Raw genomic sequence first — 17,355 nt, 5'->3', positions numbered from 1 at the left:
ACTTACATAGCAAGGATGTGCCACCCTCCCTGAGCTGGAAGGGTACTGCCCAGACCAGAGCAACAGTCACTCCTGGTCAGCTCTGCAACGGGCAAGGGAACTCCTTTCTCTCCATCTCCTGTGATGTGGCCCTCTTCTCTGGGGACTGCCACAGGCTGAAGTGCCCTGCGGACACCGGGGTAGCTCAGTGCCTATGAATATTCTCTTGGCATAGCATGGCCTCCTCTAGAAGAGCTTTGCTTAGGAAAATGAGTCCAGAAGCCGAACACTATGTATAATTCAGTGTGTGGCTGGTCAGGGAGCTTGGCAGGATTTGAACCCAGGTCCGACCTGAGACTCTCAAAAGTGGGAAAAACTGCAAGGCCTGCATGTTCATTACCAGGGCGCACAATATTTCCCCAAACACACCACTCTTGCTGCTCTAAGAGGAGAGGATGGAGGTCAGAGACTGACATCCCCTCCACCTGACTGGCCTCAAGGACACACACTGATCTGCTACAAAGCAGTGAGGAAAAAAATAAACAGTGTGATAGAGGAGCAGGCAAAGAGGCAAACAGACGGCTCCCAAAAAGGAAACGCACACAGGCGGCAAACACACAGAAAGGTAATTAACATGGTTAGCAATTAGCCAAATGCAAATCAGGACCAACAGCGAAACCTCTCTGCAAAGACAGGGCTGCCAGAGCCCAGGAAGTGAGCGCTGAGGCGCTGAAAGGAAAGGATGGGAATTAGGAAAGTCTCGGTGCCTGTGACAGTGGCAGGGCAGTGAGACTGAGGAGCTCAGACTTGGCTTCTCCTTAGGGTTTAATGTCTGCACATCAACCCCAGGTATGTGCTCAAAGGAAAGGACGGAGGAACACACTTCTGGGCTGAGAAGAAGGCTCAGCAGAAAAAGCACTTTGCACGTGACTGAGAATCTGAGTTTGGATCCTAAAAGTCCGTGTTAAAGCGAGACACAGAAGTGCGCATTTGTAATTCGGTGCTCCTAAACTGAGAAGGAAGGCAGAGACAGGAGACTCTCTGAAAGCTCTCTAGACAGCTAGCTGGGTATACACAGTACGAACACAACCATGCTCAGAAAAGTGAAGGCAAAGACTGACGCCTCAGGCTGTCCACTGACATCAGCATGCAGGCATACATGCACGCACGCACACACACACACACACACACACACACACACACACACACACACACACACACACACACACACACACACACACACACACACACACACACACACACACACACACACTCTTCAGCATCTTTGGCTGTGGCTTTGGCCATAGAAGGATGGTGCTCTCTAGGACCACCACATCTATAGATAGAAGAGGGGCTGGTTTCACTACATCTCCACCAGCACCCATCCCACACGCATCAGGAAATAACCAGAAGGTTCCCCGGAAGACTACTAGAAACATTCACTTCAGAAGAGCAAGTCTTGCTGGGACAGTAGGCAGAATCAAACCCTGTGGCCATGACATGGCTCCTCTACCAAGGGCTTCATCTCCTGGATCAGCCAAGCATGGCTAGCAATAGTACTCTTGTAGGGAGAACAAGGCATCTCAGTCAGCATGACCTCATCCAGAAAGCAGGTCCCCTCTGTGGATCTGGTGCAAAAGAGATGGCTGGCCATGACCATACTGTTCTCAGAAGGGCAGTCTGCAGCTTAAGCACTTTCAGAGCTTCTGAAAATACTGCCTCGGTCGCAGAAGGAAGACAGTGGGGGTGAAGGCCCAGGCCTCACTGGAAGATACAGTGCAGAGCTGAGGACGGAGGATGAGACGTAATACCCAGCAGGGGGAGATGGGCAGGTGCAGGGATCCACATTACTAGCATCTAGACTGAGGAAGCATCTCATGGTGGCACCACAGTAAGTGTCCTGCCCTTTGCGGTGACATCAGGGCCCAAATGCTCTTGCTTTCTCCTGAGACTCTGAGAGGGGCAGGCAGCCCTTACACAGGAAAACAGCAGTATGGTACCTCAGCCCACCAGCTGCCCCTCATCTGCCTACAACTGGCCCACACATAGAGCCCGTGGCTAATGAAGGCAGTCACCTATCATCCCTCTGCTCGCATGGCACCAGCTACCAGCCCTGCCCTACCAAGATACTACCACAAAGGACACGAAGCCTGGCTTTGAGGCTATGCACAGGAAAGACAAGCTGGCAGACCGCTCCAGAAATGGTGCCAGTCTGCAGAGGGCAAAAGCAGCCCTGTTCAGGCTCTGGAGAGGCAGACAATAGCATAGGGACAGCCCAGATGTGCTTGGTCTCAGGGGTGGCCAAGGTGGCAGGGGGGCTAGCACGCATTTGTTACTCCTGTAGAAGGGCCGACGATGCTGGCCACAGTCTCCAGCCAAGCCCTAGAGACGCGTGTGTTCAGACAGAAGCCCTGGACACCCGCCACCTGTGACATTACATCCTCCACAGAAGCCTCAGCAGGGCTATTTTTATCCTGAAGTGAGAAGTGGTGGCCTGATGATCTAGCATCCCTGCAGGAACACAGACAGCTCGTAGTGTACAGGAAAACCTGCAGGTAGGGACAGGCTGGGACAGGCCATCCGAAGCCCTGAAGGGGGTTGGTATACCTTCTATAACATCACAGCACAGTATGGCCTGGCTGGGAAAACCCGGAGAGTAGACCACCAGCCCCACAGGGACCCAAACAGACAGGGCTTTTAAGTGCTGGGCTTTCCCTCGGGTGTGAGTGTAGATATGGGTGCAGCGGTCTCTCCCTCCAGCATGGATGGCAGGCCGAACACCTTCAGCTTCTGGGGGCTATAGAACAAGCCGGCTTGAGCAGTCAGCCAGCATGATCAGGCATTCAAAGCTGCAGGCTGAAGTATTGGCTGTGAGTGGAAAGCATCGTGGGCAGGAGTGGACTCTGCTGGAGTAGAGGAGACAAATGGCCCCAGCCTGTTCCGTCACACTCTTCAGGGTTAGTGACTCCACAGAGACCACTTAACTAGAAACAGGAGGTTCCCAGGCTCTAGCCCAAAGCCACTGGTGGAGGGTCCTGGCCTACAAGTGTTCCCACTAACCTTGCAGTGAGGCTGAGAGAGCCCAGATCTGGGAACTGCAGCTGTGGGCAATCAATCTTCCAGCGTGTGGCCAGGATCCCAATGGCTGCCTATCATCTAGGTGACCTCCACGAAGGTCTCTGATCTCAGCTCTTAGAGCACTTGTCCTCCATCTGTGCAATGGGCCCAGTGAGCTGGAACTACATAACTCAGTGGCAGAGCAATTCCCTGGCACAGGCATTGCCCTGGGCTCTTCTAGTCACCCCCTGCATTCTCCTGCGTCCACTTCTCTGAATTCTTTGAGCTTCTCTCCTGTGCCCCCCCCCCCCAGTGTAGTCTTCACTGGAGAGCAGCACACCAGTGTTTGTGAGGGAGTCTCCATGTAGCTGGTTGTGCTGTGATCTGTTTTAATTAAATATGCTGCAAACACAACTCAGGTGACGCGTGGCATCCAAGTGCCACACACTTGTATTTATGGCTCCTTCGACAGAGGACTCGTGACATCTGCTTCCAACCTCCGCAGCCGCTTTATTAAATGGAATAAATAAAATCCGGGCAAAATGGCAGCAGCCCCACTAGAGATGGGCTACTGGGAGTCTCCCAGCTCTACACTTCTAGTTTGTTTTGCTGAAAATGATTTTGCTGGAATCAAAGCATGCCCCATGCTGGAACTGATGACGGATGTTAGCCTGGGCCAGGGTTGTGCTGAAAGGAGGGCTGCAATGGCTGCCTGCCTACCCATGGCAGCCTGGGGCTGCATACCGGCAGCCTTCCTGTGAACAAAACCAGCAATGAGCATTCCCTCCAGCCTGGTCACTCATGGGGAAGCTACACCCAGTGCGCAGGAGTCCATGGGAGTGAGTGCCTGTAGACCCCAGCGAAACAGGAGCTTAGGGTGAGGGAAGGTAAAGCAACAGAGAAAAGCCATTAAAGAGAAAAAAGAACAGAGGGTCTGGCAGATGGCTCAGTGGGTAAAGTGCCTGCCACACAAGAAAGAGGACTTGAGTTCCCATCCCCAGTGCCCATGGAGAATGCCAAGTTTGGAAATGTGCATCTTAAATCACAATGTGGGGAGGTGGGGGGAGAAGAATCCCATGGGCTCACTGGCTAGCCAATTTAGCCAAATCTGAGCTCCAGGTTAGGTAAGAAGAAAGCCCCAATGTTTACCTGATTTCCAAATGCATGCACATGAAAACACACGGAAAGAGAGAACCGACAAAGAGAAGGGAAGACTGGGGCAGAAGTAGAAAAGAAAGAGGTAAAGGGGTGGAGAGACAAAGAAAGCAGGGAGGAGGTACCACATACCCACGAGACACCCTGAATCGCCACATGCCCAGTGGTATTCTTCTGTTTCCTGGGAGCCCTCCCTCTTGGCCAGGAAGCTGAGGGGAAGGACATGCCTGTCCCTTGAGGGTGGACGTGTAGTCAGACCCTACACTGTATCAAGATGGCACACACTACCTGACACTTGCTCGCACCACTCCACCTTCTCAACTCAGGCCTGAAGAACACAGACAATGTGGGGGCTCCCTCTCCATCTCTTGCTCTGTAACTTCCCTAGACGAAACCACTTGCCTCCCAGGCCTGAGCAATGCATACCCAGCTGTAAGGCACTAAGAGACCTTTAAGAAAGGAGTTCCACGAAGTTATGTAACTTTTTCCTCTGTCAATACAAGCAGCTCGGCTAATAAACTTCCGACAAGACTTTTAAAGCTCTCCAGGCACAAGCCATTTGCAAGTGTCTGGTATATGAACCTCACTGGCTGGTAAGGCGGAGGAAAGCCAAGCCTGTGGCTGCAGGAAGAGCAGTGCCCTGTCCCTTAGCCTAGACGTACAAGCCCGGGAGGAGACTGAACTACCCTGAGACAAGCTGAGCAAGCCTGTTCCAAGACTACAGCCCACCCTTACCTCAGCCACTGCCCGGGCATTCAGTACCCAGGAGGTGCTAAGCCCTCTCCTCTATGGGTGCATCTCCCAGACCCCGAGCAGTGAGTGAGGTCTCTAGACTGTATCTACCAGGGATGTCGACATGCTCATGAGTGGGGAAACAAGAGACAGGAAGGTTTGCCTGGGACCACCCTCCACCTCAGACTCTAGTTTCGCCAACTGCAAAGGAGACACTTAGCCCTGTCCCCAGGAACCTAGAGAGATCCTGACTAGGCTTTGCTGGCTGTAGGATGTGTCTACAAGCCGGGCACTCATAAGTGGTGGATGTATGCCATCTTGATTCACAGAGTGGCCTTAGATGGTTAGAGTGTGCCTGCTGGACCCCAGGGTGTGATATAGCTAAGCTGTGGCTGCCTTGGCCCAATAGTGCTCTCCTCAAAAGGGTAGGGGCTGGAGATGACAACAAGGCCATGGTCTACAGAGGAAGTAGAAAATTGTTGAGGCTTGGTCTGTTGCTATGTACTGTAATGAGAAATTCTGTACCCAAAGGTCTAGGCCTATGAGTAAATTCTCATGTTTACATGCCTTTGTTGTACAAACCTTGTTCCTTGATTTAAAACAATTGGTTAAATAAAAGAGGTTACAGCCAATTACTGGAGGGACTAGAAGTAGGTAGGTTTTGAGTTCCTTTGTTGGGAGTGGAGAAGAGACCAGGAGGAGAAGTAAGAAGAATGAGAGGAGAGGAGGAAGCCAACATGAGAGGAGAGGAACCATGAGCACATGGCCTGGAGAAACAGCAGGTATCTGGGGTACATACACCGCTGGAGAAGTAGCCAAGCCAGCAGTTAGAAGAGTAGATTAGAGGTGACCCCCAGTAATTGTCAAAGCCAAATAAAATAACCACAGTCTCATTCTCATTTATTTGTAGGCTAGTTGGAGAGATAAGCTTAAAGTGGTTGTGCTACACATAGGGTCTGGTGATGGCCAGGGTCTGGGCTTTAAATAGCAGGCTCTATATAGGAGGCTGCTGTGTAGAAACAGTTCCCTGGCTCACTGTGGTCAGGGGCTTTCCTACCAGTCATCCTCATAAGTCACTGTCAATTCCCAGAACTTCTGAGTAAGGATATACCCCTCCAGACTCACCAAGGCTCCAGGAGCCCACGTCTGCCTGTCCAAAGGCAACTTATCCCTCCTTTGGCCTATGCATAGCTTATCTTCTATGACAAAGCAAGACTGTTTGCCCATCTCCCTTCTCACTACATCAAGACTCACAGAAAACCCAACTGTATATTGGACTCTACAGAGCAGGTAACAGAATGGAAAGGAGACATCGTGTTTGGGGAGGGTGTGCCCTCTTAAATCCAGGCTCCAAGACAGCTCGGAAGCCAAAAGCCAAGGCCACCCTCGTCCTTCCAGCTCCCTCCACGACAGACCACCTGGCTATGGGACTCTCACACCTGCCTGGTCCTTGCCTCTGATCAAGAGGGACCCAGTATGTGCCCAGTTCCCCATTATTCCCTCCTCCCAGCCCTCCAGGCCAGTGGCTAGGTCCAGAAAGCAGTGAGTCCGTCTGCTGCCACCTGGTGGAAACAGAAGGTGTACTATTCCCCATTCCAGTGGATTAGGACCCCCAGACTGGCTGGCTTCGTCCTCTAGACTGCTAAATCCAGCTACTACTCCATCCCCAAAGGGCTGGATCTATGCTCCTCCAGGGCCCCACAGTATGAGGAGAACTCTAGTGGAGACAGGGAATCCTGTGACTGGGTACAACTGTCTCTTGGTGACTCCTGTGATAATGAGGCAAGAGTCTGAACACATGGCCACTCTAGACTGCAACACTTACATACCCACCAGCTCTAAGCATAATTAGCACAGTCACAGGGTAAGTAGGAAGGCCACCAAGGCTCTGCTCACAGGAGTCTATCTTATCACAGCCATAGACTAGCACAACTAGGGCCAGAGGAAGAAGGTCACTGAGGGCCAGCCAGCTTCAAGAGCCAGAGTGCACATGCACAGAAGGACTCTCAAAGGTGTGTATGTTGGGAAGGAGGCTTCTTATCCTCCCCCTCCTGGACTGACCTCACAAACACTCTCAGTGACAGTGACCAGGAAACAGTAAGAGCACCTTGCTTGACACAGCTAAGCCAACCGCCTTTCCCATAGCTCTTTGTCCCATAGACACAGAACACGAGGAAGACCTTGCCATCTTTACATCCTTCAGGGAAAGAAAGGATGCCTGACACACACCCATGAGCAGGGTGCAGCAGGACGCTGACAAGAACATGTATCTTCTGGAGCTGAATCCTGACAACACTGGTCACTTGACACAAAGCACTGGCTGTGCCCAGACTATCGTTCTCCTAAGGACCTATGTGGAATGCATATGGCAGCCCAGATGAGACCTCTCAGAAAGAAAATACCAGGGAGCCGCAAGGTGTCAGAGAGCAGACCTGCAAATCTCTCCTCATTAGCGTTTCTCATGGAGCTAAATGTGCTGTAATAAAACAGCTATTAACACACTTACATTGATGATGGCAGAGCTTGTTAGAGCCTGAGTTAGCCTTTCAGACGAGGGTGGAGAGCTAGGTTACAGCGGCTCACAGCAGCCCCAGTGGATTGCACTCCTGGCTGCTGGCCACCTGTGAGACACTGACAGTGTGCAGCCAGAGAGAGGAGTGGGGAGATCAGCATAGGACCCAAAGGGGGCTCCACAGCTCATGCATTTAGCATGTAGGAGTTCTGCACTGGCACAGGCCAGCCGGGAAGGAGAGGCCAAGTGCAGTTCACACTAGTGAACTTCCCAGTGCCTAGCAGCCTACAGTGGCCACTTTAAAATGGAACATTTTCTCTCCCATCACTCCACTAAAGCAACATGAGACTTCACAGAGGACTCACAATAATGCAGGTGACAGAAACCAGAAGCCACAGACTGCTTGGAAGACACTGTGCCACCCCCTAGACAGGAACACCACAGGAGCATGCAGCAAGAGGAAGCAGGCGGCTGCAGGGATCACATGGCCACACAGCAGAGTGTCCTCAGGGCACCTGGGAACAGCCTGGCAGAGGCCTTGCCTCACCCTGAAGCTCCTTGGCACCCACCTCTGCTGGCTGGGGCTGCCTGGAACCCTCAACCACCAAGTGCTATATAAGAAGTAAAGTAGTGCACATACCAAAATAACCACACACACACACACACACACACGCACGCGCACACACAGTCCCCACGTGCCCATGGCACACACCTACCTCCATCTCTGAGCTGTGGGCATGCACCTTCTGAACCATGTCCTCAGCCTCCCACATGCGCTGTGTAAGCTGGGGTGAGTACTCAGCTTGGGTCAGCTCACTGTCGTAAGATCCCAGGATGGCGCGCATGCCGTCTCGCTCCTGTGGACACAGATGGTCAGGTCAGGGTGGGACGGTGTCTGAGGTGGCTTGGAAGAATACAAAGGGATGAGCTTCAGAGTCCCTGCACATGCTCAAAAAGCCCAGGCCTCTGGCCTGCTTCCATCTGCCATGGTGCACACCTCCAAAAGCCTGCAGCAGAGCTCGAGACTCAGTTTCACTGGGTTGGTGATCCAAGAAGCCAGCCCTGCCAACAGTACTCACTTCACCCACGCCAGGGAAGACAACTTGGTGTAAGTTCTGACCAGTGACACCCAGAGCAAGAACACAAGCCTGGGGAGTAAGGACCAGCCCTTCCTGAGCAGACTCGGAACCCTTGGCCCGGTCCTAATGCCCAGACACCGAGGCTCCAGAAACAGCTGAGCGAGCACCTCACCTCCGCAGCAAACCCACAGACACATGAGGCCACCAGCCTATCCAGCCATGCTCCACAGAGTAGGAGTGGTGACTGGAGTTGTTGCTAACCCTCCTCTGCTAGCCTGTGCACACTAGAGAGCCTAAGGTTGACAGCCTGAACCAGAAAGCTAGCAATGGACAGATGCAGCCGAGACTGGGACCAGGCTCTCTAAGATGCTGGAGAAGGGTCACAGGAGCTGAAGGGGAACAACCTCCGCCCTGCCAGCACGGAGGCCTGAAGGCATGCAACCTGTCTGTGTGGGGAGCCAAGATGCTATGGGGGCCACATATGGGGAGACTGTCTTCCCAGGGGTGCCCACTGCAGTCCCTTTACCCATGACTGGGGTTCTTAAGTATGGCCAAAAACCTACAGGGCCACTGGGCTCCTTTGGACACAGATATCACTCCTAGGTAAAGGAGACCCAGCCCCAAAACCCCAGGCCCAGGATAGGGACTCCCCTCAACCTGATGTCATCTTCTGGGAGTTCCAGGGGTGCACAAGTGGGGGTGGGAAATCCTCCTTGGAAGTCCAGGTGGGCCAGGACCCAGCTTCACCAACCTCCTGTGAACATCGCCTTGGAGAAAGTAACAAGGCTCTCTTCATCCCGCAGGTCTGGGCAAGCCCAGCTCTGGGCTTCTAACTGGAACCCGGGGCATCTCTGCTGATGAGCTTGGTGCCTTCCGCTTAAGCTTTGCCCATTCCTGTAGCCAGCAGTGAAGATGCTGGGGACAGCGCAGCTCAGGAAGAAGGGGACAGTCCCTACATAAGACGCAGCTTCCACCTCCAGCTCTGCTCTGAAGCCAGCTCTCTAGTCCCCCCAAGTCTCAAATCCTCCCTCAGCAAGAAAGTGGTCACAAGGGCACCTGTGTGGATCAATATTGCTGTGGACAAAGTGCCCAGTGAGCTGTCCTGCCGACAACCATTATTCATGAAAACCATAGGATTTTATTACCATTGGAATGCTGTCCCGGTACAATGACCAGGATGTGGCTCCTCTGTGCTCCAGCACATCTCTTCCCAAATCACACACTCTGGAAAAGGTCAGGGTGGTCCAGCACAACACACTCCCTCCCATGGGACCTGCACGGTCTGGTCACACTGGGAGAGGCTCAGGGGGTAAATAAGGACTTCCATAGACTGGCTCCTTTAGACTACATAGGCACCAGGAACAACACCCATGGCCACCAAGGATTTTCCCATGAGGCTGAGGCCCTGACTGTTACCAAGACTTAGCCACGCTCAGCACCAATATTGCCTTATCCTTAAACCCTGCTGTTTAAGAGGGTTGGGATGCTGGGGTGCAGAGAACACCCTACCACCCCTCCCCCCTTGGCCTGTGAGCCTCCAAAGCCTCATCTGAGATCTCTTCCCTCCCAAGCTGGGGACATGGTTATCACCCTGGCATAGGATTCATAATTAGTGAGTGCCAAAAAATTCAATAAGTGAGAAATTAAAGTACCAAATCCAGCTGGAACTGGTCACCAGTCTGGGGGCGATCTGTTTCCGTGGGAAGGTTTATGAAGTGCCATAACTTTATTGAAATCCTATATCTTCCCATTGACTTTTATCGTCTCAAGCTGGTTACCCAAGTTATCATTAGCAGAGTGTCGATGCCACGAGAGGCCGGGCGGGGGATTTCCTTTCATCAACAAACTGTAATTGTCTCTTTTATTGATCGGTAAATCTCCCTGCTGCCGCCTTTCTCTGGGCTTCTCTCAAGTGTCTCAAGGCTGGCACAGAAGAAAAATAGAACTCGAGAAGTTTGTTTTTGTGTCTGTTCGAGGAATGGCCATCACAGTGAGGGTGCTGTGTGGTGCAACTAGGAAACAGCTCTTTAATGAGCGGTGCCACTCTTGCCTTGGCTCCACTGGAGCAGGCACAGGCAATTCTGCAGCACGAACAGGCACCTAGGTGGTGCCCACAGAGCCCTAAAGACCTGCTTGCCAAGTACCAAATAAAATGGTATTTTCCACTGAGTGCTTCTCCTTGGGTACAGAACAATCCTGTTTGAAAGCAATCAAATTTGCTCACTGTGTAATTAATGGCGAGGAGAGAGTGCTAAGCTGACAGTTGCACTGAGAAAGCCATCAGCTGAAGATGGAGACCTCAAAACCACCTGAGACAGAGGGGATGGTTGGTTGCCTGGACAGTCCCTCCTTGGGGCAGGAAAAGCCAGTAGCCATCCTAGCCATCAGACAGCTGATGGTAGTGACAGTAGAGTAAAGTACCTGGTGGTATCACGTAATGGAAATGGGGGCTGGGGCGATGGCTCAGTGGGTGAAGTGTTTGCTGTGCAAGTATAAGAAGCTAAGCTACACAGGCTCCCAGAACCCATGTAAAAAGCCAAGTGTGATGGAACGTGTTGTTATATTAACACTGGTGAGGTAGCAACCCTAGGGCTCACTGGTCAGCCAGACTAGACACATCAATGAGCCACAGGTCTCGGTGACAGGCTATGTCTAAAAAGAAAGCAAGATGAGAGCTGCCAAAATAGCACAATGGTAGTGTTTGCTGCTAAACCTGAGGGTCTGAATTTGATTCCTGGGACTCATAGGAGGGATTGAGCTAAGTCCTGCAAGTTGTCACCTGACCTGCATGGGCTCTACACAAACATATTATACACACATGCACCAAACACACACACACACACACACACACACAGAGAAAGAGAGAGAGAGAGAGAGAGAGGAGAATAGCTATAGCTATGTTACATGAGAAATTCAATTCACTCCTAGCTAGAGAAAGCAACAACAGACCCAAAGAAAGGTCTCCATCCATGTCCAGAGTGGTGGGTTTAGTTTACAGGAGCTAAATAATGAGTTCAGTGGGTTGGGTTTTTTTTGTTTTTTTTTTTTTTATATGTATACAAGCACACTGTAGCTGTCTTCAGATACACCAGAAGAGGGCATCTGATCCCATTACAGATGGTTGTGAGCCACCATGTGGTTGCTGGGAATTGAACTCAGGACCTCTGGAAGAGCAGTCCGTGCTCTTAACCTCTGAGCCATCTCTCCAGCCCCAGTGGGTTCTTTTATAGAAGCATAGGTGACCGAAAGCAGCTGTGTCACCAAAAAGCTCACCCAAGCCTAAAGATGATCCCATAGAGCTACACCCTTAGAACTCCCTGCCCAACTTGCAGGCAGCTCCACTAAAGGGTCCGTCTCCCCAGAACATGCTTCCTGCTTACGTAACCCCTGAAAAGGACTCTTGAGCCACATTTTTATCAGTCACAGCCCAAGACTCAACCCCACATCCTATCTGGACCTCCTCATTCCCTCCGCAGGTGAATGTTTTAATCTGCGTGCGGGGGTGGGGGGGGTACTGTACAAAAACTAGTAAAACATTCTAAGGCCAGGAATTCATAGTGGTTTTCTAGAAGGGAAACTGCGGCACAAAAATGCATAATAAACTGTCTCAGGACCCAGGAACTCCAAATCACTGCCTTCTGGAACCTTAGCCTTCTGACAATGTCCTTTCCCCATGACAACATTTAGGATGAACTCAGACAGCCAGAGTGGGGTGGGAGTAGGGTGGGAGAAAAGAGGTGACCATCACAGAACAAGCAACAGCCAACATGGGTACAGAAATGAGTATCCCTACTCCTAGGTAGACGCTGCATGCTCCAAGAGAGTTGTATATAATTGTCATTGTGTCGTGGATGCCCTGTCATTCATCTTTGACCCAGAAGTATGCTCACTAACCTGCATTTGCATAGACATGGCCCCACTTGAACCCATGGAGGTCATAAGAGTACAGCCCAGCAGGCCTTAGGGCAGAGGGTGGAAGAACAGGCCAGTGGACAGAGTGCTAAGAAGACAGAAGGTGGCCACAGGTAACCAGAGCACACAAGCTTCACCTGGTGCATGCAAAGAAGCATCTCCCAGCCAGAGGGCCGTGTGGGTAGTTCCCAGGGGGCCTTGCCAGAGAGCAAGACAAAGAAAGCACACATTAGTTAGTTTCTTTCTGTTGCTGTGATGGAACGCCACACCCAAAAGCAACGATGGAAGAATGGATTTGTTTTGGCTTAAGGTCCCAGAGGGGCATAATGGGGGGTAGGGTGGGGGGTCAGTCACACAGCAGAAAATAGAACAATTGCATCTTCAACTGCAAACACCAAAAAGAGCACAAACTGCAAGTGGGCAAAGCTCTGCACTCTCAAAGGCTATACCTTGTGTTCTCCTCCCTAGAAAGGCTTCGCCTCCTACAGGTTCCATGACCTCCACAAACAGTGCTACCAAACAGGATCAAATGTGCAAATGCATGCACTTACAGGGCACATTTCTCATTCAGACCTGTACACACAGCCCACCATCCAGAAATAGCTCTTTACCAGCCCCTGGCACACTGTGGGAAGGGGTAGAGGACCAGCCTGCATTCTGTCTCAGGCCCTAAACACCAAGGCCAACGCTGGCAAGACACCAGTTTGCTCTGTATTCTGAATAATATGATCAGCCCCTCTGAGCCTCGGGAGACTGGCCTCTCTCCTTGTCTAGGTTCCTCTGCTCAACTCTTGGCTATGCCACAAGGCTTTCTTTTAAGAAAAACTAAATCATGAGCCTACAGACCACAAAGAGCTAGTCTCATTACCTCCCAGCACTGGGAGCTGCTGAAGTTCACCAAGCTCCGGGGATCCCAGCCCCACTCCCTGCCCACTCTCCCTACCACATCTCTCAGAGTCATTTGCTGGTCACCGCAAGATGAGTGAGAGCTGGAGGCATGGAGAGGACCTACAGTGGAATCTGTTCCAGGGAGGCATCTAAAAACCCTTCTCTTGGAGACCCTGGCTGTACCCTACCTTGAAAGAGCTAAACAGATGGGAGTGTCTGTGGTCCCCCTGCCCTAGGACCCCAAGCTTTCTGGTCCCACTGTTTCCAGCTCTGGTCACACTGCCACCTGGGCTTGCGCCCTGCCACTTGCCTCCACTTAAGGAACTCTTCAAGGTGTTGAGCTTCAAACCTCTCTCGAGGACCCGGGCCCCTCTCTACAGTCCATTCTGAGGGGATCCCAATAGGTCGGGAGCATAGGCACCAGGGACAGGAAGAATTCTATCTCTAGAGTCAACCTCCCTGGCACATACCCGGAACAACACTAGTGGAAAGAGCTTCCAGAAAGGAAGAAGAATGCAGGCCACGACAGTGGAGGAGGCACCTCTGCGGGGGGTAAAGGTGCCAGCATAGCTTTGGTGCTTCGTGACCCACACCAGCTTCCATTCTGATCAGTCATAGCTGCCTCTTGGTGCTTGGGGTGGCAGAGGCATGCCTGACCAGAGACAAGAGTACAGTCCTGTCAGGGTTTTCTGTGTTATCTCTGTCTGACTGTTTTTACCTGGAACTCTCTAGAACTGCAAACAAACTCAGGCATGAGAAAAACTTGCTTGCAGGGTCAGAAGTGAGGCCTTTCCATGGTGCATTCAGTCGGACAGTGGACATCAGATAACAAGTCATCAACTCAAGGGCATCTCCACCCACCTCTGTGAGGGCGGGCTGCTCACCTCCAATCAAGGAATTGGCCTCTTGAATTCCAGGGGTCTCACTGTCCACAGATTCCAGAGCAACCATGACCCAAGTGAGCAGTGAGTTACCCTGTCAGGTAATCAACCAATAACATCCATGGCTGGTGCAGTTAGTAGGGAATGAACCTGGGCCCTAAGAGAAACCTCCTATGCAAAGGCACAGACTACCAAGGTCTGGGTTACAGCAGGCCTCTAGCAGGGGCAGAACAGAGATTGTGGTGCCTGGTCAGAAAGGCAACCAGATGAGGGGCCCTGGGTAGAACAGCCCTGTCCACAGTGATCAAACTTACAACAAGACCTACCACCACACAGAGGATGACCGCCATATGTGCGCCTGCCTTGATGCTGGGTAGATAGGAAAAGCCACACAAGTCGAAAGCTGAGAGTCTGTGACCACAAGCCTACATGCAAACCCCGGAGCTGGAGAGAACTCGTCTGAAAACACACACCATGACAACTTCAGATGGACACAGCAGCAGAAGACAAGGGTCCTGCAGGGAAGGCAGAATCAATCCACTCATCAAACACCCCCTTTCCTGCTGAGGAGACGCAAAGGCTGGTCAGGAGGGTACAGAAGCAACCATCCTTCCCCATACTCAGTTCATCACTGTGTGATCTTAAAGCCACGGAGAACCTTTAGTTGGAATTTAGGAGAATGACACTAAGACATCGGAGTTGCTCTGGGGTATGCGCTGGTTAATCTTGGTTGGCAGCATGGCTTGATCTCAAATGAACTGAAGGACAAACTGCTCTTGAGGTGACTTGAAGTGGAAACGCCTGCCCTCCCAGTAGTAACCCAGATAAAAGGAGGTCCCAGAAGAGAGCTCGGCTCTCTGCCAGCTTGCCTTTGTGACTCAGTGGCAAGTTCATCTACCCTGTGGCTGCTGTACACTTCACTGGTATCAGAACTCAGCTTCCTCTGCCTTTCAACATGGACTAAAGAGCAGTGACTCTCCAGGAATCGCCTAGGCCTTCCGGGCCAGGCGGAGGCTGATGAGACACTCGGCTCTGTGGGCCGCTGAGCAGCTGCTGGGCCCTCAGCTCATCAGTTAAGACAGCCACTATACTTCCCAGGCCATGTTGTGCAAACCAATCTGATAAATCCTTAGACAGCAGGAGTGGGGTCAAGACATAGTAACCACAACAGAGACTATGCAGGGAGAAAGTGCAGGGCCTGAGGGGAAAGGCCAGTACATTCAACACAACGGGAGGAAACTGTGACTGCTACCTTTAAGTGGAACACATTAAGTACTGAACTGGAATGCAGACATTCAAATGGGAAGAATAAGCAATGGAGACAAACTAAACACTGATTAACAGACAAAGCTCACACTGTGAGAAAAACAAGTGTCCACCGCAGGGTATTTTCAGAAATAAATGACTCGTAGTGAAGGCAGCCCACCAACATTGAGTAGGACAAAATTGAAGGCCAAGGCCTCACCAGAGCCTGGTGTCACTCTCCTGACCCCTGGCCACCAAAGGCTGGGGCAGGAGGGCCACCAGACAAAGAGGCTCACTGTGCAACCATCAAAAGCTTCAAAGGAAAACCAAAACCACGAGCGACCTGCTGAGGAGGAAGGGGGCATGCCAGCCTGGAAACGTAAAGCCACCACTGATACAATGGAAATGTCAATGTTCACCACTGACACGGTGGAGATGTCAACCATTGTCAACATCCTTCAGTGACAAGTGAGTTGACATGGAAAGCGAAAGCCAACGTGACAAAGTCTGACTTGAGGTGTGGTTGGTATGGTACTTTCCACACAAACATGAGGGTCTGAAACAATCCCTAGGTCTGAATCCTGGGGCTTGCCTAGCCTTGGGGCACTGCCTCAAAACAATGTAGGCTGGTAAGCTGCTATCAAACCTCAAGGAACTGGCCAAAAATTTTTTTAACTTGTTTTTAAAACTGTAACAGTTAAAATTTTTAGCAAGTGCTATGACATAGAAGAATACAAATTCCAAATGAAGAGTCATTGAGAACCACTTCAGAAAACAAAAAGTGGTTATCCTAAGGAGCAACTCTGCAGATTGCAAACAACATCTAATACATTTGTGAAGTTAAAATAAAACATATTTTCGGCAAGCAGAGGCTAAATAAGACCCCTTAGAGAAGCACGATGATATAAAGATAAGACGGCAGGGCCAGCATGGTTCCTCTGCAGGCTGCCCTGCAAGCCTCACAGCCCAGAATGCAATTCCCCAGAACTCAGGTAAAAACACAGAAGTGGTGACTAATGTCTGTAATCCCCACATCCACAGGGATAGAAAATGGGGGGGGGCAGAAATGGAGGAATCACCGGGAGCCTGAGAACCAGCCAGCACTGCAGAAACCACACCAGAGACCCTATGTCACCAAGATGCAAGGAAGGAACTGACTTCTGAAAATGGTCCACTCAGCATTATGGGTCCATGAGCACACACATGAACACACACTAACTAAACAGAAAGACACAAGAACAGCAGCTTCCTATCAGGAAGCACGCAAGTGTGAAGAAGATCTGAGCACAGGACTTTTAAAAAAAATCCCACCTACCAGGTGCCTGGTAAAACTGCCTGTCAGGGGAAAAGAGAGGGTGACCTGGGTCATGGTGCCAGCATCATACCTGTCCAACAGGAGTCCCAGGAGCTTCAACACCACAAAGGAAGGTCATCCTTTATGGAACAAGGACAAGAAGGAAAAGTGAAGGCAAGGTAAAATAGCTGCCTCTCCTCGGGCTCCATTCATCTCCAGGAATGATGAATAGTCAAAAGCACAGACCGCCTGCTCATCCAGAGCACCAGAATGCAATTCCCAGAACCTAGGTTCAACAGCTCACAACCATCTATAACTACAAATCCAGGAAATCTGATGCCCCTTTCTGACTTCCCCAGGCACCCACAGCACACGCATGCACATAAATAAATATGCGCGCGCGCGCGCACACATGCACACACACACACGCACACGCACACGCACACCCCTAAATACAATATAAGTAAACCTTTGAAGTCAGCACATTAGTTGACTGCAGTGCCCCTGGGTGGTAAGTAAGGATGGTGCAGAGAGCTGAGATCACTCCTTAACCTATAGAGGGATTCAGTGTTGTCAACCCTGGACTAAATTATTCCTAAATGTCTATGAGCAACATTCAGA

The 17,355-nt window shown here is 51.2% G+C and overlaps 1 protein-coding gene across 1 annotated transcript in view; it reads right to left on the bottom strand.

The window, feature by feature from the left end:
- Positions 1-17,355, bottom strand: part of Mad1l1 (mitotic arrest deficient 1 like 1) — a 308,135-nt gene that overhangs the window by 120,697 nt on the left and 170,083 nt on the right. The window contains exon 12 of the mRNA XM_032886912.1: positions 8,152-8,292. Within this exon, the coding sequence (XP_032742803.1) occupies positions 8,152-8,292 (141 nt within the window). The remainder of the gene's footprint in view (positions 1-8,151; positions 8,293-17,355) is intronic.

Source organism: Rattus rattus, chromosome 16, assembly GCF_011064425.1.
Source record: "Rattus rattus isolate New Zealand chromosome 16, Rrattus_CSIRO_v1, whole genome shotgun sequence".
NCBI classification, from domain to species: domain Eukaryota; kingdom Metazoa; phylum Chordata; class Mammalia; order Rodentia; family Muridae; genus Rattus; species Rattus rattus.
The sequence above is the reverse complement of the archived record's forward strand: the minus strand, read 5'-3'. Positions and strand labels throughout refer to the sequence as shown.